Source organism: Carcharodon carcharias, chromosome 9 (assembly GCF_017639515.1).
Source record: "Carcharodon carcharias isolate sCarCar2 chromosome 9, sCarCar2.pri, whole genome shotgun sequence".
NCBI classification, from domain to species: Eukaryota; Metazoa; Chordata; class Chondrichthyes; order Lamniformes; family Lamnidae; genus Carcharodon; species Carcharodon carcharias.
Window position 1 is genome coordinate 170,767,887 of NC_054475.1, and position 27,614 is coordinate 170,795,500.

The following is a 27,614-nucleotide window of genomic DNA, read 5'->3' on the forward strand; positions in this document are numbered from 1 at the left end:
TGGCGTCTGTCTGGCTGTTCCTGGCGTCAGTCTGGATCTGCCTGGCTGTTCCTGGCGTCTGTCTGGCTGTTCCTGGCGTCTGTCTGGCTGTTCCTGGCGTCTGTCTGGCTGTTCCTGGCGTCAGTCTGGATCTGCCTGGCTGTTCCTGGCGTCTGTCTGGATCTGCCTGGCATGTCCCAGCTGCTGATACCCTGACATCCGGGCCCTGCAGCCTCGCTCTGGCCGGTGGGCGGCTCTATAAAAGGCGCGCTGGCAGCCGGCGCCCATTTGCTTTTGTGGCGCAGACGGAGGCAGCGGTCGGTGGGTAACTGTCTCTGAGCCCGGGGTTCGGCTTTGTCTTTGTGCGGGCGGCTGCTTTCAGTAGACCGGCGGGCTGGCGGGCGGGCGAAAGGGGGAGTGAAGCTGGAGGGCGCGGGGTTTTTGTTGGGCCGGTTGGCGGGTTTTCATGGGGCGGGTATAAAGGGGAATGGCGGGCTGGGGAGGGGGGGGGGGTGTGAGGAAGGGAGAGCGGGCGCCATGTTGTGAGGGGGTTGAGGTGGGGGCGGTGGGGAAAGGCCTGCGCTGTGAGGGGAATCCGCCGCCGGGTGTGAATTTACGGGGAACTCGGCCTCTTCTGCTGGGCGGGAGCGAGAGGAAAGGCGATGGGGGTGGGGGGGGGGGGGGGATGGTTTGTACCGTCGGTTCCCGGCCGTTGGTAACGAGGCGGCAGCGCCGCCGCCTGGCTCCGGGCCGCCATTTTGTGCTGGTAGATAAGAGGTGGGGGAGGGGGCGGTGGCAGGTGGTGGCGCGTGTTCGTTCAATTAACGGCCGCCCCGCGCACTCCCGCCCGCAGCGGGGCCGCGCACCGTGCGTTGGTGGTGCGCGTTCTCATCAAGTAAGCGGGGCCGACTGTGGGGCCCCTTTGGGATGATGGGGGGGTTTGGGGGGGGGAGGGGTTGGTGTTCATTCTCTTCTCCATTATCCTGCAAACCAATAGGGCGAAGGACATGAGGCAGCTTAGCCTCTGCCTCACCCGCTGACCAGCTCCCCCTCACTGTCCTCATCCATGTTCTTTGTCTTTTATTCTCTCACGGTGGGTGGGTGGGGGGGGGTTTCACTGCCAAGGTTGGCATGTGTTGCCCATCCCTAATTGCCCTTGATCTGAGTGGCTTGTGGGGCCATTTTCAGAGGATTTCCCATAGGTTACCCCAATAACCTGATCAACCCTCTCCCCTCCCCCTCTTCCCCCCCCCACCGTCTCATTCAGTAATTGAGCTTCTGAATTCCTGGAGTAGCGAATTCCAAAGATTTACAGCCCTTTCCCGTGTTAAAGGGCCTCAAATGGTGTGTGTGGTGTCCAGTGCCGGGGCTCCGCATTAGGGAGAATGAAGGTATTGCTGGGAGTGCAGGAAAGGTTCACAAGGATGGTTCTAGGGAGCAGGCCCTTATGTCGATAGATTGAATGCTGTTGGAGAGGGGAAGGCTGAGAGAAGATTTGACAAAGGGGTATTCAAAATCTTGAGTGGTGTGGACAGAGTAGATAGAGGAAAGCTTCAAGGTAATTGGCAAAAGAAGCAAGGGTAACATGAGAGCAAGCCTTTTATGTAGTGAGTGCTTAGAATCTGGAATGCAGTGCCTGAGTGAAGGCAGATTCAGTTGCAGGATTAGAAGAGAATTAAATTAGATCCATATCTGAAAGAGAAAGAAAATGTGGGGCTCGGGGGAAAAGGTGTGAGAGTGGCACTGGGTGAATTATTGGAGAGGGTCAGGGCAGAAGCAATGGGCCTGGTGGCGCCTCTCTGCTGTAGCCATTCTGATTCTGTGAAGGAATTTTTCCTCATCCCTGGCCTCAATGATTCCCCCCCCTGTCCTTAAACTGACTTCTACATCCTTGATCCCTCACAAAAGGTGAGGCAGGGGGAAGAACATTTTCTCAGCATCTGCCCATAAGAATTTTGTTTCCATCAGATCAACCATTCCCTCAACCCAGAAATTTATCCAGTGCGTTTTGCATTTCCTCCTAGGCTGGTATATTCTCTGCTTAAGAAGGTCAGAATTGCAACACTCCAGGTATGGTGTTACCTCGGTCCTAGACCATTGCAATAAGCTCTATGGGAGGGTAGAGAATAGGGAATTCAAGAGAAACCTCTTTACTCAAGTGGTGAGAATGTAGAATTTGCAACCACTGTGTTTGAGCCAAAAGCATATTTGGTCTCCTTTATTTAAAGAAAGATGTAAATGCGTTAGAAACAGTTCAGAGAAGGTTTAATAGGCTAATGCCAGGAGTGGGTGGTTGTCTTATGAGGAAAGGCTGGACAGGTTAGGCTTGTACCCACTGGAATTTAGAGTAAGATGACCTAAACATACAAGATCATGACGGTTCTTGATGGGGGGATGTGGAGAGAATGTTTCTGGAAGAATCTAGAATCAGGGGCCACTTTTAAAAATAAGGGGTTGCTCATTTAAGAAGTGAGAAATTTTTGAGGGTTGAGGTTTTGGAACTCTTCTTCAAAAGGTGGTGGAAGCAGAGTTTTTGAATAGTTTTCTATAAGAGCTAGATAGATTCTTGATGAGCAAGGGGTGTGGAAGGTTATTGGTGGTAGGCAGGAATGTGGGGTTGAGGTTACATTCAGATTAGCCATATCTTATTGAATGGTGGAGCAGGCTCAAGGGGCTGAGTGACCTACTCCTGGCTTCCTACTCCTAATTCATATCTTCATATGCATTCAAGATGAAAATGGATAAGCACATGAGGGAGAAAGGAATGTAAGGATATGTTGATACTGGTGGGCAGAGGCATGTGTGACACATGACAGCTTTGGTTTGGTGAGCAGTTGTGATTGGTGAAATCCAGTGAGAGTCTGGTCTGCACTGGAATGTAAGGTACTGATAGTGCCAGAGAGCTAGGCTTTGACCTCCTCTCTCATCCTTGCACACCTGTCTTATTCCTTGTGCATATTGCATCAGTCTGTGTACAATCGACATGAACCTGGCAGCATTTGCATTGCTGGAGACAGTAAGGAGAGAGGATGCTGATATCCACTTGGTTTTAATTTTAAGATGTATGTACTTCGTGGTGAACAGTTTGCACCTCAGTCATGTTCATGACCACACAACATCTCAAATCACTTAACATCACATCTAAATTTGAAGTGTGCTCACCCTTGTAACAGGGTAGTTGATTTTGCTTTCTGATCCTTGCCATGGAACGAAGCTACTGGGGGAGCTGAGAATTCTCTTTAAGGAATGAATGCACTGCCTGAAAAGTTGGTTATGAACTCATTCAACCATTCCTTTCAGAAAGAAATTTGAAAAGGGAAAGCTTTGTAAGACTGCAGTGAAAGAGCAGAGGGGTCGGACTAATTGGATAGCCCTTTCAGCAAATAGGGCTGAATGGCTATCCCTATGTTGTGAGAATCTGAAGTTGCTTTGGTTAGTGAAAGTGACCACAGATTTAATTTGTATTCTATGCCCCTGGGGAGTTCTGAAGTGCGAATATCAGCAAAGGTGTATTTGAGATTCTGCAAATGGCTAGTGATGAGCTCATCTGCTTGTATTATTGATGAGATGTTTAAATATTGGGAAGAAGTGGTTGGGTCTAGGGGTGTTAGCCTTCTGAGAGTACAGGGTGTAGCATCAAAGTTATCAAAGAATAATCAAATCTATCAAAGTTAACCCATGGTTCAAATGTTTCTCAGAAAAATGAGTAACAAGGGGAGAAAATAGCAAAACCTATTTGGAGAGTCTTTGAAGATCCATCAGGATAAATGGAGGAACTGGCCATTACTGGGCCTCTAGGAAATTAATGGATAAGATTTGGTGCAAATTAGAGCAATATGCGTTAAAAATGATCACTCCTTTTTGACTATATTTGTAATTAATGTAAGCCACTACAAATCATAGTTCCTGAGTGCCAGTATCATTTTTAAATGATGAAAGTTTGCTGAAATACATTTTGCATTTAAAATCAGAACTTTTGCTCCTCTGGTAGTCAGGAAGTTTCCATCTTGCTTTCTATAAATTGTACATAAGCCTGTATTAATATAGCAACTTGTACAGTGCATTTAACATAGTAAAACATCCCAAGGTGCTTTGCAGAGCATTAAAAAAACAAAAATTTAACACTAAACTGCATAAGTTGATAAGATGGGAGGTTTTATAACTGTTCACTTGTTTATTTGTGATTTTAAAAACATCTGAAGGAAAGAAACATAGTGGCAAGCCAAGGACTTTTCAATGTGGTATGTGCAATTTGCTCCACCCAATTCCTAGACTACTCAGCGTACCAAGGATAAGTGATTGTTCTGTAATGTACTGGTTTATCCCCTTTAATGTCAAAGTTTATTCTGTAACAGAAACATGCATTTTGCCACTCCTCACAATATCACTGGGGGTACATTAAAAATTTCAAATACAATGAACACTTACTAATGGGACTTCAAAAGATGACCATGCAGTTTTCCCAGTTTGGTTATTAGCTGCATTAACTGATGAATTAGTGCAGAAAATTGCTGTAAAACGTATTATTGCAGTATATAGTTTGATGCGTTTTTCACTTCTGTAGGTGATTGTCAAAATGGTGGAAGCAGATCGTCCTGGAAAGCTCTTCATTGGTGGTCTGAATACTGAAACAAATGAAAAGGCACTTGAAGCAGTGTTTGGCAAATATGGAAGAATAGTAGAAGGTATGTGGCAGAAGGCCTGGGCTGGCATTCCCTCTTGGCATTTAGCCAAGATGGCAAGAGAATGGTGAGGAAACTAAATGCTATATTAGAAATAGCCAAGTTTTAAAGTTAGATGGCAGAATTTATGGCCACTATGCATAGAGGGAATATTGCAAAAGCAAATAGTAATTTAACAATAACAAAAATACCTGGGAAAACTCAGCAGTTCTGACAGCATCTGCAGAGAGGGATACAGTTGATGTTTCGAGTAATTTAACAATGATGACGAGTGACTTGTTTGTGAGCTCTTTTATCTTAAGAATTTGAGCTTTCTTTATACTGAAAATGCAATTATTAGTGGAATACTCGGTAACTTTTTAAAATTTCATTTTGTTAGTTCTGCTGATGAAAGATCGTGAAACAAATAAGTCGAGGGGTTTTGCTTTTGTTACTTTTGAAAGTCCAGGAGATGCAAGGGATGCAGCCAGGGATATGAATGGAAAGGTGAGATGTTAAAAATGTGTATTTCAAATTTGTGTGACGGAAGTAGTTGCAATGTGATGAGAAATAATACTTGGCAGTTAAATGGAAGTTGTTCTCTGCCAAAATTGTTGACAAGACATTAGTAACAGTGAAACCTTGAAGGAATGATAGGTATGCAAAAATAAATTACCTGGTGGTATATATGATTTGTTGTATGTTACTTGAGCTTTATTTCCACCCCATTGCTTTTAACCAACAAATGGACATGGTTTCTTTCATGCACTTTATCAAGTTTTGATTTTTTTTCTTCCCTGCGCAAACTCTTAATAGCTGAGAGGGAAGGTAGATAATACACTCAAGCCTGTGTTGCTGAATTGGCTGCCCTGTTCAGTATGTCTGCAATGTTTGGCTGAGATTTGGCAGTGTAGTCATGAAGCTGTCAGTTGCTGCTAATGCAGTATATCACTAATGTTTTTGTGCAATCTTCAAATTGTTGTGGACTTTAAATAGTTTTGTCTTAATAAGGCAAATCATTGTTTTATTTGGAATGCTGTTAACCAGCTCAGTTATACTGGTGGGCTAGAATACTTGCAATTTAAAAATGTTGGGGTGCTGAAGTAAGTATACATATCTATACTTTTACAGCATCCATTGTGTAATGTTTAAGCAATGATGACTTCTCTGGCACTGATCATCAGAGCTGATATTGCCTTTCCTCTAAGAAGTTCTGAGCTTTATTACACAGCTGGAGCTATTTTCATGAGTTGTATCCAGTAAGGGTTTTTCTCAAGTTTTGAATGCTGTATGCAACTTGTAGGACCACAGTCATTTAAATCCCGTAAACTAAAATGTATCGTGCAGTAGCAGAAATCCATGCGTTGCATTTATTTATTGTAGGTACAGCTCTTAATAAAATCACTCCTGTCTCTTGGACAGGTCTGAAGAGGACAGAGGGTCAGGTTTGCAATATCTTGGTTAAGAGTTTGCAGTGAGGACCACTGAATTTAGTCTGCCTCATCGTCCTCCATACAGTTGTGATGACCATTGGTGTTTTATAACACTTGTGGTTCCATAAAGCAAATCACAATCGCCTGGCACATGAAGTCGAACAGGCATGTTTGATTCCGTTGAAACCTTTATGGCTTCAAAGCAAAAGGCAGGGCTCTACTTGGGGCACTGGTATAATTTGTGGTTTGTGCCTTCAATCACAACTGACCATATACCCTTGAAGAATCCTCTTAAGTTGAACCCACTCCTGAGTGCACGACAAACATTTTTATTACTCCCTCTCAATTTTTTTAAAGTCTTTGGATGGAAAACCCATTAAAGTAGAGCAAGCTACTAAACCAGCATTTGAAAATAGTGGACGACGTGGACCACCCCCACCCCCAAGAAGCCGTGGTCCTCCTAGGGGGATTCGAGGTGGAAGAGGAGGTAGTGGAGGAATGAGAGGTCCACCTCAAAAAGGTAAATGCCTGAAACAACAATCTGTCAAACTATAATTTTAAGAGGAAAGTAGCAAATCTATTGCTCTCCCGTCTGGGCAGTCACAATAACTAAATTTAAGGGTGAATCTGTCTGAAATTGCATTGAAGGAGAGAAATATAAATCGTAACCTAAATTTTTGATCCGTGAAAAATTTGAGCTAAGCGTGGGGAAGTGGAGAATAGAACAAGTAACATTGTTGTCCTCGTTCAGTCCCATATGCTTGGAGGACTTGGATACAAGATATTTGAGGACAGCCGTCTTAAGTTAATTTTTAGCTTAAACATAGTGATACTAAGTTCAAGTAATTTTTTTCAATGCTTTCAATATTATTGCACATTAGCTTCTTAAAACAAGTGTTTGGGAGCCAAATTAAATGTAGGTTTGAAGCCATATGTGTAACTGATGCAGTGTGTATCAGTATAAAAATGAAATTAGTGTGTATCGTGCATTTTAAAATGATTTCATCTAGAACTTTCTAGAGTTCTAGAAGAAATGAAACATCCTAAAATACAGGTTACTGATATCTCCATGATCCTTGCCGACGCAATTCAAATAACTCACATTGGAGAGTCTGTATCTTACCTGTTCGGTCATGTTCCATTGTAATGTCTAAGCATCTGCTGTTTCAGTATATGCTATGTTTACAAAAATTGCAATAATTGCATTGTTGATGGCACAAGTAGATTTTGCCACGCAGGTGAGCACGGTGAATGGATTCAGGAGATAGAACAGTGCTACCTTAAGAGGAATGTACATTTCTTTAGGAGTCCTGACCCGCAGGATGATATGGGAGCATACACTGGTAAGTTTGATAACATAGCTTTAGCACAGTGTTGTCCAATATGTTAGCCACGTGGAGAATTGAGAATCGTTGTGGTAAATTAAAATAATGATAGAGTAATACAGTCATTGGGCATGTGTACTTAACCATTTTTTGTACATTTGGTAAAATTGGAAGATGAAAACCAGAGGATATGTTGAGTGCTTTGGCTTTTGTTACTAAGTTCTAGGAGATGCATGAGTGCATTTACCTGTAATACGTGTAAGGAATTTTTTACTAAAATTAGCGCATGTGGCCAGAATGACGTGTGGCTAGTCAGTGATTTTCTTTCTCTATTGGACAACACTGCATTAGTACCAACTGGAAATATACCTGTAAAGCAATGGAAACAAATTTATTTTTTGGATCAAATAGTTGACAAGATATGGCCATGGTCCTGTTTGTATTTTGATTATATTACTTTTTACAATTGAAATAAATCTGAAGCAGCTCCTAACAGAATTTAGCTGAAAATGAAGTTACTTAACTACAAACACATCATAGCAATGCATTTTATTTAAAGGATGTATCCAATGTGGAAAATATGTGCTATTTTGTGTTTGTCTTTAAAGCATGATTTTTAAAATCTATCTTTATAATATATCAATATTTTCTGTATTAGGAGTTTTGAATTTAATGTCCTTTCCTGAGTAAGTTACAATTGGGTGTGTTCCCAAAAGCAGCAAATGTAAAGTATCAACTGACTTAACTGCATGGATTTAACAATATTTTCAAGACTCCTTTTTTTTTAAAAAAAAACACCTATTCTGTGTATGTGAAAGTATGTGTTCAAAATGCAAAACAAAATAATATTTATGAACAAATGGCTATAAGTATTTTTTCATTAAAAGTCTCCTCCAGAGGGCCACCAATGAAAAGGGGTCCCCCAGGACGTGCAAATGGACCACCACCTAAAAGGCCCCTTCCTTCAGGGCCAATGCGAAGTGGAGGAATGGGTGGAAGAGGAAGTGGTTCAAGAGGTAAGAGTTATTCCACTAGGTTACATATTTGAACTTTTCCAATATCGCCAGTGTAGGAATTTAAATGACCTGACATTTTTCTCCCTAGGACCTCCCTCACGTGAAAGGGATAGTTATGGTTCGCCTCCATCTCGCAGAGAGATGATGCCATCAAGAAGAGATGATTATATGCCAAGAGAGGATTACTACAACAGCAGAGACAGGTAAAGCCTTTCCTCTCACTCTGGGGAAGCAGGTAGTTTGAAAGAGGAGGCATGGGTTTGTATTAGTGCAAGTACCACATTTTGCCACCATGCAAACACCCATTCCTGAACTGTTGTTCTTGCACAGACAAATCACTTGAATTTGCAACCATCTGAACTGACATGGTGGCATAAATTGTAAGAGTTGTCCTGTGCCACCTGCAACAGCTTGATTTTTTTTTTCAATAAGAGCTTACAAGTGCATGGCCTGAAAGCAGCTGACTGCATGATGAACTAAATGCATGTAAACAGCTTGCTTATTACAGCAGTGCTGTTAATTATTAGTTCCATGTTCTATGTATTAGAATGTTGGGTGCTGAAGTGAATAGATAAAACTACTCTTGCAGCTTCTGATTTGTGTAAATTTTAAGCAGTGATGACTTCACTGGCAATGATTATCAAAACTGATATAGCCACATTTCCTCTAAGAAGTTCTGAGCTTTGATTTGCATCCAACAAGGGCTGTTGTCCCAAACAGATTTTGAATGCTGTGAAGTAATGGTTAATTGTAACGTTTAGTTGTTCAAGTTTAATAACTCAAATATTTCTTCCATTTGCCCAAATCTGTGGTGCCAGACAAATAACAATCAATCCAGGTGCACTTTCGTCAGGCTGGTTATCTTTTGAGAATGAGAATGGGGGGGGGGGGGGGGGCAGCGCAGTGGAGAGGAAAGAAAGTTTGTAATGACTGAATTGCATCAAAGCAAGCTTTGTTAGAAATTGTCCACTGACCTTTTCTACTTGGAGTTCATCTCTGTTCTGATATTTGAGATTTGGGTTTGAACTTTCAATTTATGAAACCAGTTGATTGCATTGAAATCTTGATTATTATATCAAAGGGTGATTTCTATTTTAGTGATGGAGATGGATATGGTGGACCTGAGCCACATGACTATTACAAACCCTTTCATGTCTTGGACTTGGCTCCATTGTTACACTGGCTCAAATGTGTTTTTTGCCCAGAGTCAGCCATCTGTTTTGTGCTGTCTCCTTCCTAACATCAAACTAATCCACTGCTTTCTGCTCCCTTTTGTACTTTTGAATTTTTTTCTGCCTCAAATGTTTTTTGCCTTCGTAGATGTAAAGGCCTCTGCCTCAACCGCTACCTGTGACATGGCACTAAAACATTCTCTTACTTAATCTCAAGGCAGATGTTTGAAGTTGTAATTATTTTACCAGCGAGCTTTGATTTCTTAAACTTTTGGGTCAACAGTGTTTTGCACCCTCTAGATTTCTTTTTCACCCTTTTCCATGCTAGCAATTCCCTTCTAATGGTCATCTCTTACCTTGCAGTTATTCTAGCAGAGATTATCCAAGTTCTAGAGACACAAGAGATTATGGTCCACCACCAAGAGACTCCTACAGTTCTCGTGAATATTCTCACTCTGGGCGTGATGATTATGGATCTCGAGGATACAGGTAGGGGCTGGGTTTGAACTAGCAATTTATGAAACTGTTGATTGAATTGATATCATTGTTGTAAGGCATTTCAATTGGTGATTTCTATTTCAGTGATCGAGATGGATATGGTGGACGTGAGCCACGTGACTATTACAACGATCGACCAAGTGGTGGCTCCTACAGAGATTCCTATGATGGCTATGGTAAGATGGCAAATGATTGTGTAGTGTCAGCTATTTATATAAAATTGTAGAAATTAAATTTTTGACTTGGCAAGTGTAAAAAGGGTGTAATTCTTCTAATTTGGATGGTTTTGTCTTGCATAAACTGTTCAGTGAATGTCTTTTGAACCTCAAGCAGTTTATTTCTACAGTGATAAAACTCAGTTGAAAGCAAATGACAGTTGAAATCCACAGCAAAACAAATGAACGTCAAAAAAGAGTACGAGCTTGCTGACAAGCAATATCCATCAAACAAAATGCCTAGCCACTTAAGAAAATGCATATTCAACTTTATAATCAAATAAAATCAGTAACATGTGCACACCAAAACCTAAAGGCTGGAAATATTTCTGCATAACCTCCCCATTCGTTGCTGGAAGAATGACAATGTGAGACACTACCAAAATGAGTTAAGTCTTGCATTTCAAAAACTTCATTCCTTTGTCAAATGATCCCCAGTGATGGGAGCATCTCATTGCTGCATCTGTCAATGTTGCAAGTGCAATCAGTTTTTAAAAATGCAAATTTCAACAAAGCTGCAGTAAGTGAGTAGATCTTATAAAATGTAAGGAATATTTCAAACGTTTCCATATGACCTGACCATTGACCCTGCAGGTAACTCACGTGGCGCTCCACCTGCACGAGGGCCCCCACCATCTTACAGTGGAAGTGGTCGTTACGATGACTACGGCACCAGCTCTCGGGATGGATATGGTGGAGGCCGTGATAACTACAGAAGTGATACTTACTCAAGTAGCCGCAATGATCGTGTTGGTAGGCAAGATAGAGGCCCAGCTCTTCCAATGGAAAGAGGCTACCCCCCACGCGACTCATACAACAGCTCAAGCCGTGGAGGAAATCGTGGATCAGGGCGCGGCGGAAACCGCTACGACAGGGGCAGTGGCCGAAGCAGATACTAAAACTGAACTTGATATAACCATGGACCAAACAAAGCCCTTGCTCTTAGTGCTGTTTTCCTTACTGAAACACAACAGACAAATTGAGGTGAAAGGACTGTCGAGTGCTTTCCATGCAAGCAGATTTTGAAAATTTAATTTTGGTTTGCTGTTTCATTGTTAGTTTCTTGTTTTTTTTAAAAGTCCGTTTGTACATTCTAGTGGGAATGGTGCAGAGACTGGTTAAACATGAAAAAGTTAATGTTATAACAGTGCTACTGTCTGTGGCTTTTTCCATACATAAATATGGATATATAGAACTAGATCTTGCTTTGTTGCACCAGTGCTATTGTGAAATAAAGACTGAAACTTTTTTCAGTGAAACATGTATGTTTTTTAACCAAGCTCCTTTTGGGTGGGAAATACAAAAGCAAAATATTAGCCTGGTTCTTACAAATGGGAAAGAAAAAATATCCAGACAACTCAATTCACCAAACAGCAAGCAATGGCAATGAACCATTCATTAACTGCCCAATGAAACTTTGCAATTTCAAAATATACCAGTTATATTTCAGTCTCCTCCAGTTCCAGATCAACATTCAACCTCAAAGCTCCAGTCACAGCTGACTCTGAAGCAAGCTGGTTTTTTTAAAAAAAAATCAAATCGTCAGCAGTGAGTATCTTTAAAAGTGATTTGTTTTTAAGTTCTGGCTTAAAATGGATACAAATCTTAAATTTCCCAAATGTCGTTAAAACACTTTTATGACTCAATTTTCTGCAAGTGTAGTGTCTCACCTTAAAAGGAATTTGCTATGGTTTTAAGAATTGATCATCAAGACCTGCAATGGCCTGTCACTGTTCAAAAGCTGGAGACTTAGGAAAGACAGTTGAATCTAGGACATTCTCAGCCGATTCAAAGGGCCATTTTAATGTGAAAAGAGCAACTCCGGTAAGCAACGCAAACCTTATTTTATGTTACCTACTAAATGAAACCTGTGGTTACATAAGGAAGCACATCGTTCACCAATTTATAACTCCATGTTGAATTTAAACAAAAGTGGAATTATGTAGGTAATCAACAAACCATTTTAAGTTACCTACTAAATGAAACCTGATTACATAAGGAAGCACATCGTTCACGAAACATAACTCCATGTTCAGTTAAACAAAACGGATTTGTGTAGGTGAGCAGCGAGATCCTTTTTAAGTTACCTACTAAATGAAACCTGTTTCCATAAGGAAGCCCATCGATCACCAAATATAGCCATTCTCCTGTTCGATTTTAAAAATGAAATGGAATTCTGTATGGTATCGCAAAACTCAAACCTGCAAAGCAAATTTTCCGAACCACGTTGGACAAATATTCAGCAGCATCAGTGGACTGGATGGCCTATGGAAAGTGTAAATTGTGATTTGTCAATGATTTTTTTTAAAGTATACACTTTAATATAGAAGTAACTGAATTTATTGTAGAAGTAACTGAATTGTAGCACATTAGCAATAAGAGATTTATCTTGCAATCTAAACTAATAGGAGTATTTTTTTACAGGGTGAGGATGTAGAATAATTTTTTGGCAATATTGGCATGTGGAATTCTGTGCTAGTTGGAGATTGGTACCCTTGGTATATGAAAAACATCACAGCTAACCAGGTACACTTGTCTCTTTATATTATGGCTTCTTCAAGACTTGCATTGTTAGTATCAAAGGAAAAACTTATGTGGTCTAATTTTGTGCATATTCAGTTGAGCTTACTATGTTAATCATCAGGGATGAAGAGCAGGTGTTTTATTTGATATCGTAACTATATTGAGTTTGGACCATTCTGAATAAGGGCATCTTCATTTTTCAAGTTGTAATTTTCTGCTGCTTTCCACTTGTGGGCACATGAGTACAAGAAGAATGCAGAAAAAGCAGCCATTTGGAATAAATTGAGTGATGAGTCATTTTTTGGTATAAGAACATCCCTATCTTTGGGAGGGACTTCATAAGTTTAACCTAAATCTTGTAGGTTATGTGCTTTCATTTTGTTTGACTATACAGGTTTATTTCCCTCAAGTGCTCATGTTTGCTGTTGAAATCATTGATCACTACTACTACTTCTGTCATCCTCCATAGGCAGTGTTCTAGGTCATTATCTCACATTCACTTCTACCCCCCCCATATTTCCTGTTCAAAAGGATTATGCTAGACCTTGCCCAATCAGCTAATGGGAACAGCATTTCCTTGTAAACTTGTGTATATCCCCATCAAATCTAATTTTAATTTCCTTTGCTCCAAGGAGAACACCCCCAGTTTATCTAACCTAAGTGGTAGTTAAAATCCCTCGACACCAGAGCTATCCTAGTAAATCTCCTCTGCACTCTGAATCCTGAAGTGTGGTGACCAGAACTGGATGCAATACTAATTGTATGATCTAATCAGAGCTACATAAAGGTTCAGCATAATTTCCCTGCTTTTTTCACTTAGTGCCTCTGTTAACGAAGCCCAAGATCCTTCTATGCTTTGCTAATTGTGCTCTCAATATTTCTTAATATCTTAACACCATCAAAGATCTGTGCACAAGTGCCCCCAAGTCTTTGTATTCCTGTACACGCTTTTTGAACTGTGCCATTGAGTATATTGCCTCTCCCTAAGCCTTCTGCTAAAATGCTTCATCTTGTACTTCGCTGGATGAAATGCCATCTGCCATTTGTCTACCTATTCTGCTAGTCTATTCCCTGTTAGTTAATTGGTATCACCTTCTGTTTGTCATGTCTGCAATATTGGTGTTATTGGCAAATCTTGAAATTTTACTTTGTATTCCAATATCCAAGTCACTTATCTGTCATTCTCCAGTATATGAAACACATTTACCATGATATGCTGTTTTCTGGCCTTTAAACAAATTTTTTATCCATGCTGATACCTAATCAAAGTACTCATTCCTCAATTTTTAAGCCATGTTTGTTCTTGCCACTACATCATATTTTCACATGGCTGTGTGCTTATAGCTTAGTCTTTTCCACAACACTTCATTTTCCGTACATGCATTCTAAACTTTTCTTTTTATTCCTTGTAATCCCCCTTTATCTGCTATCCAACACTCAACTCTATGCATCTCACTGTTTTCTGCTTCTGTATGCTGGTGTCCATCTCCCTTACAATTTAATTTCAACCTATCCCAATCACCCTATTGGACTCCTCCATGAAGACATTGCACCTCAACAGGAATGGAACCAGCCTGTACCTTTTTGAATTGGTGCTTCCTGCACCAGAACTGGTTCCAATGCCACAAGAATCTGAAGACCTGCACCATACCTTAACCATGTATTGATCCTCATTTTCCTCAGTTTCTACTTGCTGACACATGGCACTAAGTAATCCAGTGGTCCAACTGTTAAATTTCCTCCCTAGCTTCTAAACATCTGACTACAGGACCTTGTTTTGTCCTCTGTCAATTTTACCAAAGCAACACAACTTCTGGCTCTCACTGCAGAATAGTCTGCACCCTCGGTTCCTTTATCCTATTATTAGGACCAGGGAGGCAGTGCAGGACTTAATGGTTACAGAATTGCCTGTTTGGTCCCTAACCATGGAATCTGCTGTAACAACTACATTTCAAATGTCACTTTTAATTCCCCAGTTCCTTGTTTAAACCAATACTGTAAAGTATGTAGGAAAATAAATATTTTACATTAACATTGCATTCTTTTTGCTTTAACCTGCTCTGTCCTTTCCTAATGTAGTGCTATTTATCCCTGCTGGTCTCCCTCAGCTTGCTGTCCTGGTCTGAATGGATAAAGTTTAATGTCAAAGTACGAAGTTCTACAATTTAAGAATGGAAAAGCAGAATGTTTTATTAAAAGTGGAGACTAAATATTGTTCAGAGAGATTTGGGTGTCCTTGTACATGAATCTCAAAGTTAACATGCAGGTTTCACAGCAATTGGGAAGGTAAATGGTATTTTAGCCTTTATTGCAAAGAGATTGGCATAAGCAAGTCTTAATGCAGTAGCATGGGGCTTTAACAAAGACACACTATATTGTGTAGTTTTGAGCTCTTCATTCAAGGAAGGATATACTAACCTTGGGGGTTGGATGAAGCTCCACTAGATTGATCTTTTTAAGATGAAGGTTTCCTGTGTGGAGAGTAGAATTAGCCTATATTGCCTAATACTGAGGGGGAAAAAAAACAAGCAATCTTACTGAAACATAAGATTCTGAAGGGCTTGACAGTATTGGTGAGTTGTTTCCTCTGACTGGAAAGTCTAAACTTGGGCTCATAGCCCCAATACATTCCAACCAAGACATTTCTTCCCTCTGAATCTTTGGAATTATTTATCCCAGACAATGCTGGATGCTCAGTATAATCAACACATCAATAGATTTGAGTACCAAGGGGATTATGGGGATAGGGTGGGAAAGTGGAGTTGATAACAAAACAGACCAGGACTAAAGGCACACATTTAAATTGAAATTTGGAATAGGAGAATTGCTAACGTTACACCCCTTGAAAAAGGGTGTAAGGGTAAGCTCAGCAACTGCAGACTAGTCAGTTTAACCTCTGCTGGGAAAGCTCTTTAGGACAAAATTAATGTCACTTAAGTAAATGTGGCTTAAAGACAAATGGTGCTTAATTGCAATGAGTTTTCTTTTGAGGTAAGGGGAGGGCTGAGTGGTTGATATGGGCATTTGATAAAGTGGCATGTAATGCTAGTTCAACTCCCATGGAGTAAAAGGACATTGGTAATATGAAGTTAGCTGTGTGGCAGGAAATAAGTGGTGAATGGTTGTTTATCAGAGGAAGATGGGGTTCCCTGGGATTGGTATTAAGACCGCTGCTTTTTAAGATCTATACTAGTGACCTGGACTAGGTTTGTGGGGACCAATTTCAAAATCATCTGATGACGAAACATAAGTATGTTAGTATATCCTTGCAAACTAATGTTCTATCTCCAACCTCCTTTCCTCTCCAGCCCTTCAACATTTCAACACCTCCCAAATCCATTCCCATGTGAGGGAATCAAAGAAGGACAAAGTAGAAAGCAAACGTGAAAGGCAAAGGAAGTGAGGGCTAGCAGCAAATAGGGCCATAGGACAAAATGTTTAGATTTGTACTGAGCACTTTTTTAAAGGCAGTATTTGCACAGAAAATTTGCAGCAAGGTGGACTAACATTGCTATTGGATGTAAACAAGTTCAATATGATTGAAATTATAGAGGTGGGCTGCAGGGTGACCAAGACTGGGGACTGAATATCCAAGACTATTTGATATTTAGGGAGGACAGGCACAAAGTTAAAGGAAGTGGGATGGAATTGTTAAGGATGAAATCAGTGCAATAGTGAGAGGATATTGGCTCAAACTCTAAATGTAGAATCTGTCTGGGTGGTGTTAAACAGCAAGGGATAGAAAACAAGAGGGAGTTGTCTATAGGCCTACAAAACAGTAGTGGTAAGGTATGGCAATATGAGATCAAAGGGCAGCTGTAAGCCTCCAACTGTGTCCACAGGAACCAAAGTAAAAACCTCATTTTGAATTTGTAAGGTAAAATGCTTTGTTTTGCCTTTAGTTTACTAAAGGTTTGCTGTTACCTTAATGGAGATTTGTTTGGGAATTTGTTAAAAGTTATGATAGTCATTTTTAGCCTTGTATATATTTTAACCTGTTTAAATTAATGTTTCATTTACTTTAATGTAAAGCCTCAAACTGGTGGTCTGATTCCTGAATTTAGTTGCATCACAAACATAACACCTAAAATTATAGGTTATGACAGTTGTTTAAAGTTTCCCACTGGGATTTTTCAATAACTTGACTGTACCAACTGCATCAGCCTTAATTTAAGGGATGGCATTAAATGGGGAATTGGAAATGCATGTAACAAGGGTGCTACAGTAATCATGAGACCTTAATCTACATTTAGATTTGCAAACCAAATTAGCAAATACTGCAGCAGATGAGTACACGAGATGGTTTCTCAACACTTTTTTTAGACCAACTAGGAAACAGGCTATCCTAGATCTGTATTATGCAATGAGAAGGGGCTAATCAATCTTGTGGGTTATTCAGGGAAGAGTGACCATAACATAATTCTTCATTAGGATGGAAAGTGAAGTAGTACAATCTGAAACTAGGGTCCTAAATCTAGACAAAAACTACGAAGCCTGAGGGGTGAGTTGACTACTATAGATTGGGGAACTTCAAAAGGTGGGGTAGGCAATGCCTAATATTTAAGGAACGAATACATGCATTGCAACAGTTATACGTTTTTTGTGCAACAATATAACAGGTAACATGGCTTGACCATGGCTGACAAAATAAATTAAGGATGGTATTAGATCCAAAGAGGAGCCATATAGTTGAAAAAGTGGCAATCCAGAGGATTGGGAGCAGTTTGGATTTTGGTAAAGACTGTTTGAGAAGAAAAATAATAGGGAAAACTTGCAAAGAACATATAGAAGCATTTACAGTCCTCTTTAAGTATGTAAAGCTGATTAAGTGAAGGTAAATGTAGGTCCCTTAGTCCAAAAACAGGAGAGTTTATAACAGAACAAAGAACAGGCAGAGCAATTAAACAACTATTTTAGTTCTGTCTTCACAGAGGAAGACACAAATAACTTCCCAGAAATGCTAGGGAACCAAAGGTCTTGAAGGTGGGATTGAAGGAAATTAGTGTTACTAAGACAACAGTGCTGGAGAAATTATTGGAACGGAAAGCCGATGAATCCCCAGGGCCCGATAACCTGCATCTCTACTAGAGGAGGTGGCCATAGAAATATTGGATGTGTTGGTTGTCATCTTCCAAAACTCTGTAGATTCTAGAACAGTCCTAGCAGATGGAGGGTAGCAAATGTAAACCCACTATCTAAAGGAGGGAGGGGGAAAAAGAGGGAATGTTATGATTCCAGCTGAGGTTACAACTAGACAAGCCTGATCAGAGTGGAACCCAGCTTGATCGATCCTGACAGACACTGGAGTCAGCTATTGAGTTTTTAACAAAAGCATGAAACATTTACACGAAAAGATGAACTATATTACAATTCTCCTTCACAGTTCTTTACCGGTGTATACAGATTTGTAAGGGTTATGCAAGTTACAAAAACTATCTTATAATGTTCACAGTAAGTACACAGTCCATGTAAACCAATATGCACCCTGTAGTTGGACACACCACACTCTGAAACCAAATGATAAATGCCACCTCAACCAAATGCTATGGATCTCTAACTCCCTCAGACGCTTGTCACACCATGAGCCAACCAGTCTCACTGCATGTAGCCTTTCACACAAGGGTTTCCAATCCTGTACTAAGAACTTGCTTTGGAATCTTCTCCCAAACTGACACTTTCTTTCAGATACCTTCAGCAAGGGTTCACCTCCAGGGTTTCGAACTCTGCATCAGATGTTCCTCTCCCCTCGGCCACATGTATTCAAGCTATCTTCCATGCACTGTTCACTAACTCAGCTATCATTCAGTACCATGATTCAAATGCCCATAGCAAAACTTTGCACACTTTCAGTTGTATCGTTGAACCTTCTTGCCTCTTGCCTGCTATTCTTGCTTTAAATCTGCTTTCTGCAGCATTTAACTCTTTAAACCTGAAGCTTGGAGCCTTTCTCTCTGCCCCCCTTCTGTATCTGGGAGGGACCTGCCTCTCTGGAACCCTGTTCCCAAGACAACCGCCCAGTGTTTGCTTAACTTGGTAATAAACTCTCATTAGAAACGTAGGTACTTTTTAAAGTGAAACTAAAACTCAGCTTGACCTCTTAAAATACAGATACAGAAATACAAATCAAACTTAAACTTTAAAGCTAAAACTCATTCCTGCCTCCCACAAATACAAATATAACTTAAGCTATCTCTATTTCTTAAACAGGAATTATAGACTAATTAATCTAACATCAGTGGTAGGGAAAATGCTAGAGTCTATTATGAAGGATGTGATAACAGGACACTTAGAAAATATCAATGGGATTAGATGAAGTTGATATGGATCTATGAAAAGGAAATCATGTTTGACAAACCTGCTGGAGTTTTTGAGGATGTAACTAGTAGTGGATAAGGGAGAACCAGTGGATGTGGTGTATTTAGATTTTCAGAAAGCTTTTGATGTACAAAAAGACCTGGGTGTCCTTGTACACCAATCACTGAAAGCAAGCATGCAGGTGCAGCAAGTAGTTAAGGTAAATGGTATGTTGGCCTTTATTATGAAAGGTCTTGAATACAGGAGCAAGGATGTCTTACTGCAGCTATACAGGGCCTTGGTGAGACCACACCTGGAGTACTGTGTGCAGTTTTGGTCTACTTTCCTAAGAGGATATACTTGCCATAGAGGGAGTGCAGTGAAGATTCACCAGACTGATACTTGGATGGCAGGATTGTCATATGAGGAGAAATTGGATTGAATAAGCATGCATTTACTGGAGTTTAGAAGGATGAGAGGCGATCTCATTGAGTATAAAATTCTGATATGGATGGACAGACTGGATGCAGAGATGTTTCCTCTGGCTTGGGGATCTAGAAAAAGGGGTCACAGTCTCAGAATAATGGGGTAGGCCATTCAGGACTGAGATGAGTAGAAACTTCTTCACTCAGTGGTGAACCTGTGGAATTCTCTACCACAGGGCTGTGGAGGCCAAGTCACTGAAGATTAAGGAGGAAATAGACTAGACAGTGAAGATGTCTAGGGGAGCAGGAGTAATGTGTTGAGGATCAGCAATAATATTAAATGGTGGAGCAGGCTTTAAGGGCTGAATTGCCTACTCTGCTCCTATTCTGTTTCTATCTTCCCTGGAACTTCGTTTAAATTCTTCCAATCAAGTTCTTATCCTGTCCACAATACTGAAAGGGCTGCTACAGAGTCATGAATGACATCCTTTGTGACAAGCCTAAACCTTTTTTCTTCCTTGTCCTCTTTATAGCACCAGCTGCCTCCAATACTTTCCCACTGTTGTCTAGCTGGATGGGACAGCTCTCACCTGGCTCCATTCCTATCTATCCCTGCTCCTATACTGTTACCTCTTGCCCCCTGAACTATCTTTGGTCCTCTCCTATTTCTCATCCACATGTTGACAACTCCCAGTTTGACCTCACCACCCCTGTCTACTTTCCCACTTGCTAAATTATCAGACTGCTTATCTGACATTGCCAGATGAACAAATTTCCTCCATTTGAAATATTGGGAAGACAAATGATTATTTTCAATGCTCACTTCAAAGCCATTCCCTAGCTACTGACTCAGTTGCTCTCCCTGGTAATTAGTCTTGAGATTAAGCCAGCCTGTTGCAGCCTTGGTGTCACATTTGGTACTGACATGAGCTTCTGACCTCATTGTGTTATTGTTAAGATTGCCTCTTTCCACCTCCAATATCGCCCCTATCTCGCTTTTAAGACCCTCCTCCATGCCTTCATTTCCTCTAGACTTGACTATTCCAATGCACTCCTTGCTGCTCACTCTCAATCTACTTTCTGGTGAGGTCTCAAACTCTGCCCATGTCTTGACTCACAGCGAGTCCTGTTCCCATCACCCCTATGCTTGCTGACCTATGTTGGCTCCCACTTGAGCAAAGCTTTTTTGATTTTAAGTTTTTTATTCTTGATTTGAAAGCCCTCCATTACCTCTTCCCTCTATCTTTACAATCTTCCCCAGCCCTACAACCCTCAGATATCTGCAGTGTAATTCTGATCTCTTATGCATCCCTGATTTTTTTTAATTGCTTCACCATTAGTAATGCCTTCAGTTGCCTAGGCCCCATGCTCTGGAATTCCCTTCCTACACCTCCTGTCTCTACTTTTGCTTTCCCTGTAACCTACTTCTGACTAATCTTTTGGCCATCTGACCTATGATTGACTGTGTGACGTAGTGTTATACTTAGTTTAATAATACACCTGTGATGTGCCTTGGGATGTTTTAAGTTGCTGTCTAAATACAAGTTGTATATTAGTATCAAAATATACTATTTGGAGGATATTGATGGACCTCAAAGGACATTGAAAAGCTTGAATGGGCAGACATAGATGAAATTGAATGAAATGTATTTGGGAGGAAGAATGAGAAGTATTACAAAACAAGGTTCTTATTCTAAAAGGGGATGCAGGAGCAGACTGGAGTTAATGTGCACAAATTGAAGGTGGTAGGCCAGGTTGAGGAAGTGGTTAATTAGATGTGCTCGATTTTGGGCTTCACAAATCGAGGCATGCAGTCCAAAAGCAGATAAGTGATTATGACCCTGGAGCTCACTAGAGTATTGTCCGATCCTGGGCAGCTTACTTTAGGAAGGATGTGACGGCATTAGAGAGGCTGCAGAAGAGATTTATGAAAGTGGCTTGAGGGATGAAGGACTTCAGTTATGTGGATTGATTGGAGAAGCTAATGTTCTTTCAGAAGAGATGATGAGGGGGTGATATGATGCGTCTAGACAGTAGATGGGGAGAAACTCTTATTGGAAGGATCAAAAACCAGAGGGGACAGATTTAAGGTGACTAGCAAAAGAATCAGAGGCAATAAGAGGAAACGCTTTGTGTTCAGGATTTAGAACGCACTGAATATGGAGGAGGCAGATTTGGTCATGGAATAGGATAATTATCTTGAACAATTTGTAGGGCTGCAGGGAAAAGTGTGAGGGAGTTGAATTGGGTGAGTTGCTGTTTTAGAGCCAGCTTGCACAAAAGTGCAAATGTCACCTGTGCTTAACCGTTGAGTGAGTGAGGAAAAGGCCATTCAGCACCTTGAGCCTCTGCTGCCAATCAGATCATGTCTGTGTACCATACTCCCATTTACCTGCTTTTGGCCCATATCCCTTGATGCCCATTACCTAACACAAGTTGTAGTTTGACATGGCATCTGCAGTGATTTGGGGCAAGTGGCTCAAATCAGTATTCTAAACTTGAGTTCCAATGAAAAATCATTGTACTAAATGTGAACTTTCTCTCCCCATGGATGCTGTCTGATCTAAGTGCTTGCAGAATATTTTGTTTTGAAAATTATGGAGGGGTTTGCTGGGGTAAATATATAGGTTATGTTAGAGGGATATGAGAGTCAGATGGGAGCAGGCTTTTTGGGGTTTTAACACTGGACTTGAACTGTTTTGTGTTGTAATCTATGTATAATTTTCACTAACCTTTTTGTGTAGAGCCAAGAGTGCTGAAAATTTTAAACTGGGTAAAATAAGACAAATGCATTGAGGGCTCTCAGAATGCAGTGTCATGTCAGGTTGAAAGTTTAGAGGGTTGCTCTTCTGCGATGAATGAATGGTCATTTCTTTGCCTCAGCTATTTTGGGATCAGTGTTTGGCAAATTAAAATTTTCAGGTGTCTTTTAGGTCGGGTATAACTTGCCCGTGCTGAAGTGTTTGAGACCAAAAGTAAAGTTCTTAACTTGGAAGCTCTGGCTATTTTATTGTTACCATGCAGCAGAGAAAGTGAACACCAAATCCCCTCAATGCCTGTACTTGGGCTGTGCAGAAGTTCAAGAGGTTCAAACCAGAGCCTATGCTGTTAGCTGATCTCAGCTGGGACAACAGTAGGCATGCTGCAATTGGCTTTAGTACCACTAGATGTGGTAGAAAACCTGGCTGCATTCTGCTGCTACTTCTAGTAGGAATTTCTGGCTAGCTGTGTGAGCAAATATTTGGCAGTCGATTGGCTTTGAATGGCAGATCTCCTGGGATTGGTGTGCCCTTTGAGTGACGTTGTGATAAGGACATGTACCCTGTCCATGAAACATATATATCCCAATGAAAAATGGTGAGCACGGTAGAAAAGATGGATACCATTACATCAGGAGAATTCAGTACTGATTGTGGAATAAACTGAAGATCCCTGCAGGTCACTGCAGGATAATGGGTTGTTGTGATTTAAGAGATGTTTCAACTGAGTACTTAAACTATTTATTTTACAGATCAAAGTGGCATCTGGATTGGAATGATGTAGCTGTCAAAGAATATTGAAAGGAAACACTGGACCAGCATACGTGGAGTATTAGTGTGCAGCTTTGACTTAAATAAAAGTGGAAGCATAAGTGCTCATCTTTTAAAGTATAGTGTTCTGTGTACTCTGGTCATTAACATACTATGCTCAGTGCTATTAGAACTATAAAGAATGGGCAATTGAACAAAAGGCTGCAGTGATTGATAGAATGGTACCTCAGCATGAATGTGATTTTTGTGGAGACGGGGACCAGGAATTTCAGACTTCTGCTAAACCCATTTTGTACATTGGATAGAAAGATTGGAAATGCATAAGCCAGTCCATTATCTGAAATGATTTTTCAGCATTGACCCATTGTTCCTCAGGGGTCAGGGTTGAGACCCTAGCTATTTCTGATATATTAACAATTGGTGTACAGGACACACAGATGATATGGAACTTAGAAGCATAGTGAACTGAGGATAGTGTAGAACTTCAAAAGGACAGACTGGTGGAATGGGTGGATAGATTGCTGATGAAGTCCAATGTGGAGAAATGTGAAGTGATTCATTTCGGTCAGAAGAACAGAATATAAAATGGTACAATTCTAAAGGGGATGCAGAGCAGAGGGATCTGCGTGCATGTCATTAAAGGTGACAGGACAGGTTGAGAGTTGTTAATGAAGCATACGTATACTGTATCCTAGGCTTTATGAATGGGGGTATAGAGTACAAGAGCAAGGAGATTATGTTGAACTTAAGACATTAGTTTGGCCTCAGCTGGAGCATTGCATTCAGTTCTGGGTGCCACTTTAGGAAAGATGTGAATGCATTGGGGAGAGTGCAGAAAAGATTCATGAATGGTTTAAGCGATGTATATCTTCAGTCATGAAGATGGTTTGGAGAAAACTGGGACTGTTTTCCTTGGAGATTGAAGAAAGTGGAGAAGATTTGATAGAGGTGTTCAAAATCATGAGGGACTGGAGAGAGTAGATGGGGAGAAATTGTTCCCACTTGTGAAAGGATCACAGATGTCAGAGGGCACAGATTTGAAGTAATTAGCAAAAGTGGTTATGTTCTGGAATGCACTGCCTGTGTGGTGGAGGCAGGTTCAATTGAATCATCTGAAAAGGAAGAACCTGCTGAGTTACAGGGAGAAGGCAGGAGAATGGCAATGTGAATTGCTCAGTTGTGGTAGATTTGAGGAAAGTGGGAGAAGGTGCAAATGGAGCATTAATACCAGTATGGACTGGTTGGACCAAATAGCCTGGCTCTGTGCTGTATATCCATGTAAAATGAAGATTGTGGGTTTGACAGGGTAGATGCTGAGGTTCCTTCAAGTGTCATAATCTCAAGGGCTGACATTAGGACAGATCAAATTTTTCTTCCTCCCCACTCAAGGCCCATGAATGCCTAGTAATTGAATATTGAAGTATGAAATCTATTTATGGGCACTAAGCAAAGATATAGCAGGGAAGTGGAGTTGATGTAGATTTCAACATTGATTTTATTGAAGGGCAGAACAGGCTCACTATATCAAACTCTTCTTGCATCCTACTGATGGAACACTTATTGGCTGTCCATCAGGATATTGTAGGGCTGTGCCTGTGGTAATTCCCGTGGCTGATTCTCGGAACTTTAACTTCATTTTAGGAGCTCAGGATATGTGCTGCTTCACTTAGAAGGGGTCAACATAAACTACTGGATTAGGAGAAGCTTCAGAAAGGAGCATAACTGACAAGTAGTAATAGAAGCCTTTTTAAAAAAGGACAATGAAACTGATGCAAGTAAATGTTAAGACTTTGGTAAGGGTAGTCAATCAAGTTGTTTTTGTTTGCATACACAATTACTAGGTAATGGCTGCTTTTGTACACAAGTATTAGTCAATACTGCTGCACCAGTCAACACTTCTGTCCAGTCAAGGAATCGAAGTATTGGCAACAGTGCAATCAGATAGCACTTGCTTAGCAATAACCTGCTCATTGATGCTCAGTTTGGGCTTTGCCAGGACCACATGGCTCCAGACCTTGTTAAAGCCTTGTTCCAAAATGGACAAAAGAGCTGAATTCTAGAGCAGTGACTGCCCTTGACATCAAGGCTGCGTTTGACAGAATACAGCATCAAGGAGCTCTAGTAAAATTGACGTTGTGGGGAATGAGGGTACAAATCCCAGTCGGAGTTATACCTAGCACAAAGGAAGATGGTTGGCCTCCAGCAACCACAATCATCTCAGCCTCCGGATATCGCTGCAGGATTTCCTCAGTGTCTTAAGTCCAATCATCTTCAACTGCTTCAGTCAGATGTTCCCTCCATTATAAGATCAGAAGTGGGGATGTTTGCTGATCCCCCAACTGCACAGATGCAGGCAGCAAGACCTGGACTATATTCAGGCTTGGGTTAAGTGGGCATGTAATGTGTGCTACATAAGTTTCAGGCAATGACCATCTCCAACAAGGGAAAGTTAAAACAACACCTTGATATTTATAGCGGTGCCATTGTTAAATTCCTCCACTATGAACAAGCCAATAAAATAGCTTGGGCTCTTGGTTGTCTTATGAGGCATTGATTACAAAGCAGGAAAGTTATGCTGAACCTTGATGGATCTCTGGTTAGACCACAACTGGATTATTGTCCAGTCCTGGTCGCCACAATTCAGAATGTGAAAGTCCTTTAAATGATGCATGGGAAATTTACCGGACTGTTTTCAGGAATATGGAATTTCAGCTATGAGGTTGTTGAAAATGCTGGAGTTTTCTTTTGAGTAAAGGTAATGAGGGAATATTTGATAAGTGAATAAAATTGGGGCAGGTTTAGATAAAGATTGAGAAAGTAAAGCTGTTCCTATTAACTGATGGTATAACTAAGGAGCAGAGTTAAGGGTTTGGACAAGAGGGAGAATGTGAAGAACACTATTATCCTTTAGGGAAGGAAATCTGCTATCCTTACCTGGTGTGGCCTATACATGACTCCAGATCCTCTGAGTGAAGCTTAATTGTTTGCTGAATGGCCTAGCAAGCCACACGGTCAAGGGCAATTAAGTATAGGCAACAAATGCTGGCCTTGCCAGTGATGTCCACGTACCATGAAAGTATAAATTTTAAGACATTGGGCTAATTGGATTGCTCTACAAGAGAGCCAGCATGGGATCAGTGGGCTAAACAGAATCATGCTGTGCTGTTTTAAGAGGTCAGAGGCTGGGAATTATGCAAGTAACTTGGAGTCAGGAGGCAAAACCTTTCTAGTTTACCATTGTGAGATTTGAACTCTTGATCTTGGGGTTGCAAGCCCAGTACCATAACCACTTTGCTATTTAGGCCAAACCCTTTCTAGTTTACAAGGCACAGGTTGAGGAGTGTTAGCAATACTCTCCAATTTCCTGGATGATTGCAGCTCCAACAACATTCAAACTTCCAGAACTACTTGCTTCCAGGACAAAGCAGCCAAGTGATTGGCACTACTTTCACCATCCACAGAATGCATCTGCAGTATGTAACATTTACATGCACTGCAGCAGCCCCCAAATCCACAGCTAAGTTTTTAGAAAGAAATTGCACGAAGGGTGAAGACACAGGTGTAGTGTTTGGCTGAGGGTTTGAAATAGTTGTAGTGAGGCCCCATTTTACAACTTATAGCAAAATGTTAGTTGTTTGGTATGTGAAGAAGTGGTTGGTGCAGTTCAAAGCTGAAGAATTGGAAAGATTCAAATTAGCTGCAACCACTTCACTCTGACTATAGTTGCAGCATGTCAAATTTATTATTTTCTAATAACCTGGATATAGGAATTTATAATAAAGTTTGACAGCAGTAGAATGGAGTATTTGTGGAAAGACTGCAGTTAAAATTTATAGATGCCTAACCTAGGGAAACTGGAATTTAAATTGGCATGCAAGAAGTCTCTTAAAATGAGTTAACATCTTAAGTTATCTGATTTATGGGTGACAGCTTCCAGATTACAGCTGTTAACTTCAAAGAATCTGGCCTTGTGTTGGAAAACCCAAATGGCAATCCTTTGGAATGTATGCAGTTACCAAACTGCATTTTGGTTTGAGACCATAATTCAAAATATCCTGTATTTCAGAGAAATGTTTGTAAAGGTTGTGTATTTTTGACAACAAGGTCTCTTAAATTTTGCAATAAATTTGACTTGTGAACATTGTTCTGAAGCCTGTTTTTTCATATTTTTGAAAAATTATATATGGTATCCCACATGATTACAAAAGAACATTAGAAATAGGAGTACGCCATTCAGCCCTTTGAATTTGCTCTGCCGTTTTCATGTACTATCACCAATTTCCCTTGATGTTTTTAACATGTAGAAATCTATCAATCTCTTGAACACTAACTGATTGAGCCTCCACATGCCTCAGGGGCAGAGAATTCCAAAGATGATCACCCTCCATAAAGAAATTCCTCCCCATTTTGATCTTAAATGGCTTGCCGCTTATTCTGAGACTGCCCACTGGTTCTACACTACCTCCATCACACCACCCCTGCCCTTGCTGGTCCCAGGCCAGTGAAAACATCTACCCTGTCAAGTCCATGAAAAATTTTGAAT

General features: G+C 40.8%; 1 protein-coding gene and 2 non-coding genes across 7 annotated transcripts; all 3 read left to right on the forward strand.

Moving 5' to 3' along the window:
- Positions 1 to 221: 221 nt before the first annotated feature.
- On the forward strand, positions 222 to 27,210 carry rbmx (RNA binding motif protein X-linked). 5 transcript variants are annotated; one of them, XR_005943928.1, is made up of 12 exons: positions 258 to 300; positions 2,004 to 2,049; positions 4,544 to 4,664; positions 5,041 to 5,147; positions 6,431 to 6,593; positions 7,312 to 7,416; positions 8,286 to 8,414; positions 8,503 to 8,617; positions 9,950 to 10,075; positions 10,169 to 10,260; positions 12,724 to 12,825; positions 23,053 to 27,210. XR_005943928.1 is itself a non-coding variant. In XM_041194738.1 (11 exons), exons 3-11 carry the CDS (start codon positions 4,556 to 4,558, stop codon positions 11,196 to 11,198), a joined length of 1,251 nt encoding a protein of 416 aa, XP_041050672.1. In that variant the 5' UTR covers positions 258 to 300; positions 2,004 to 2,049; positions 4,544 to 4,555; the 3' UTR covers positions 11,199 to 11,558. The 5 variants fall into 5 exon arrangements, 4 of the variants coding, with proteins under 4 accessions (XP_041050673.1, XP_041050674.1, XP_041050672.1 ...); XM_041194738.1 differs by lacking the exons at positions 12,724 to 12,825; positions 23,053 to 27,210 and adding an exon at positions 10,894 to 11,558; XM_041194739.1 differs by lacking the exons at positions 2,004 to 2,049; positions 12,724 to 12,825; positions 23,053 to 27,210 and adding an exon at positions 10,894 to 11,558 and having other exon boundaries at positions 222 to 300.
- LOC121282660 lies at positions 5,793 to 5,861 on the forward strand. The gene has a single exon (XR_005944099.1). It is a non-coding gene; the product is annotated as a small nucleolar RNA SNORD61 (small nucleolar RNA).
- Positions 9,027 to 9,098, forward strand: LOC121282659. Its single transcript, XR_005944098.1, has one exon. It is a non-coding gene; the product is annotated as a small nucleolar RNA SNORD61 (small nucleolar RNA).
- Positions 27,211 to 27,614: the final 404 nt, after the last annotated feature.

Bases quoted from the DNA above. Each gene is read 5' to 3' on its own strand.
- rbmx (XM_041194739.1), top strand. From the start codon at position 4,556: ATGGTGGAAGCAGATCGTCCTGGAAAGCTCTTCATTGGTGGTCTGAAT. The intron at 4,665-5,040 runs GTATGTGGCAGA...TCATTTTGTTAG, and splicing joins ATATGGAAGAATAGTAGAAG to TTCTGCTGATGAAAGATCGT. The intron at 8,618-9,949 runs GTAAAGCCTTTC...CTTACCTTGCAG, and splicing joins TACTACAACAGCAGAGACAG to TTATTCTAGCAGAGATTATC.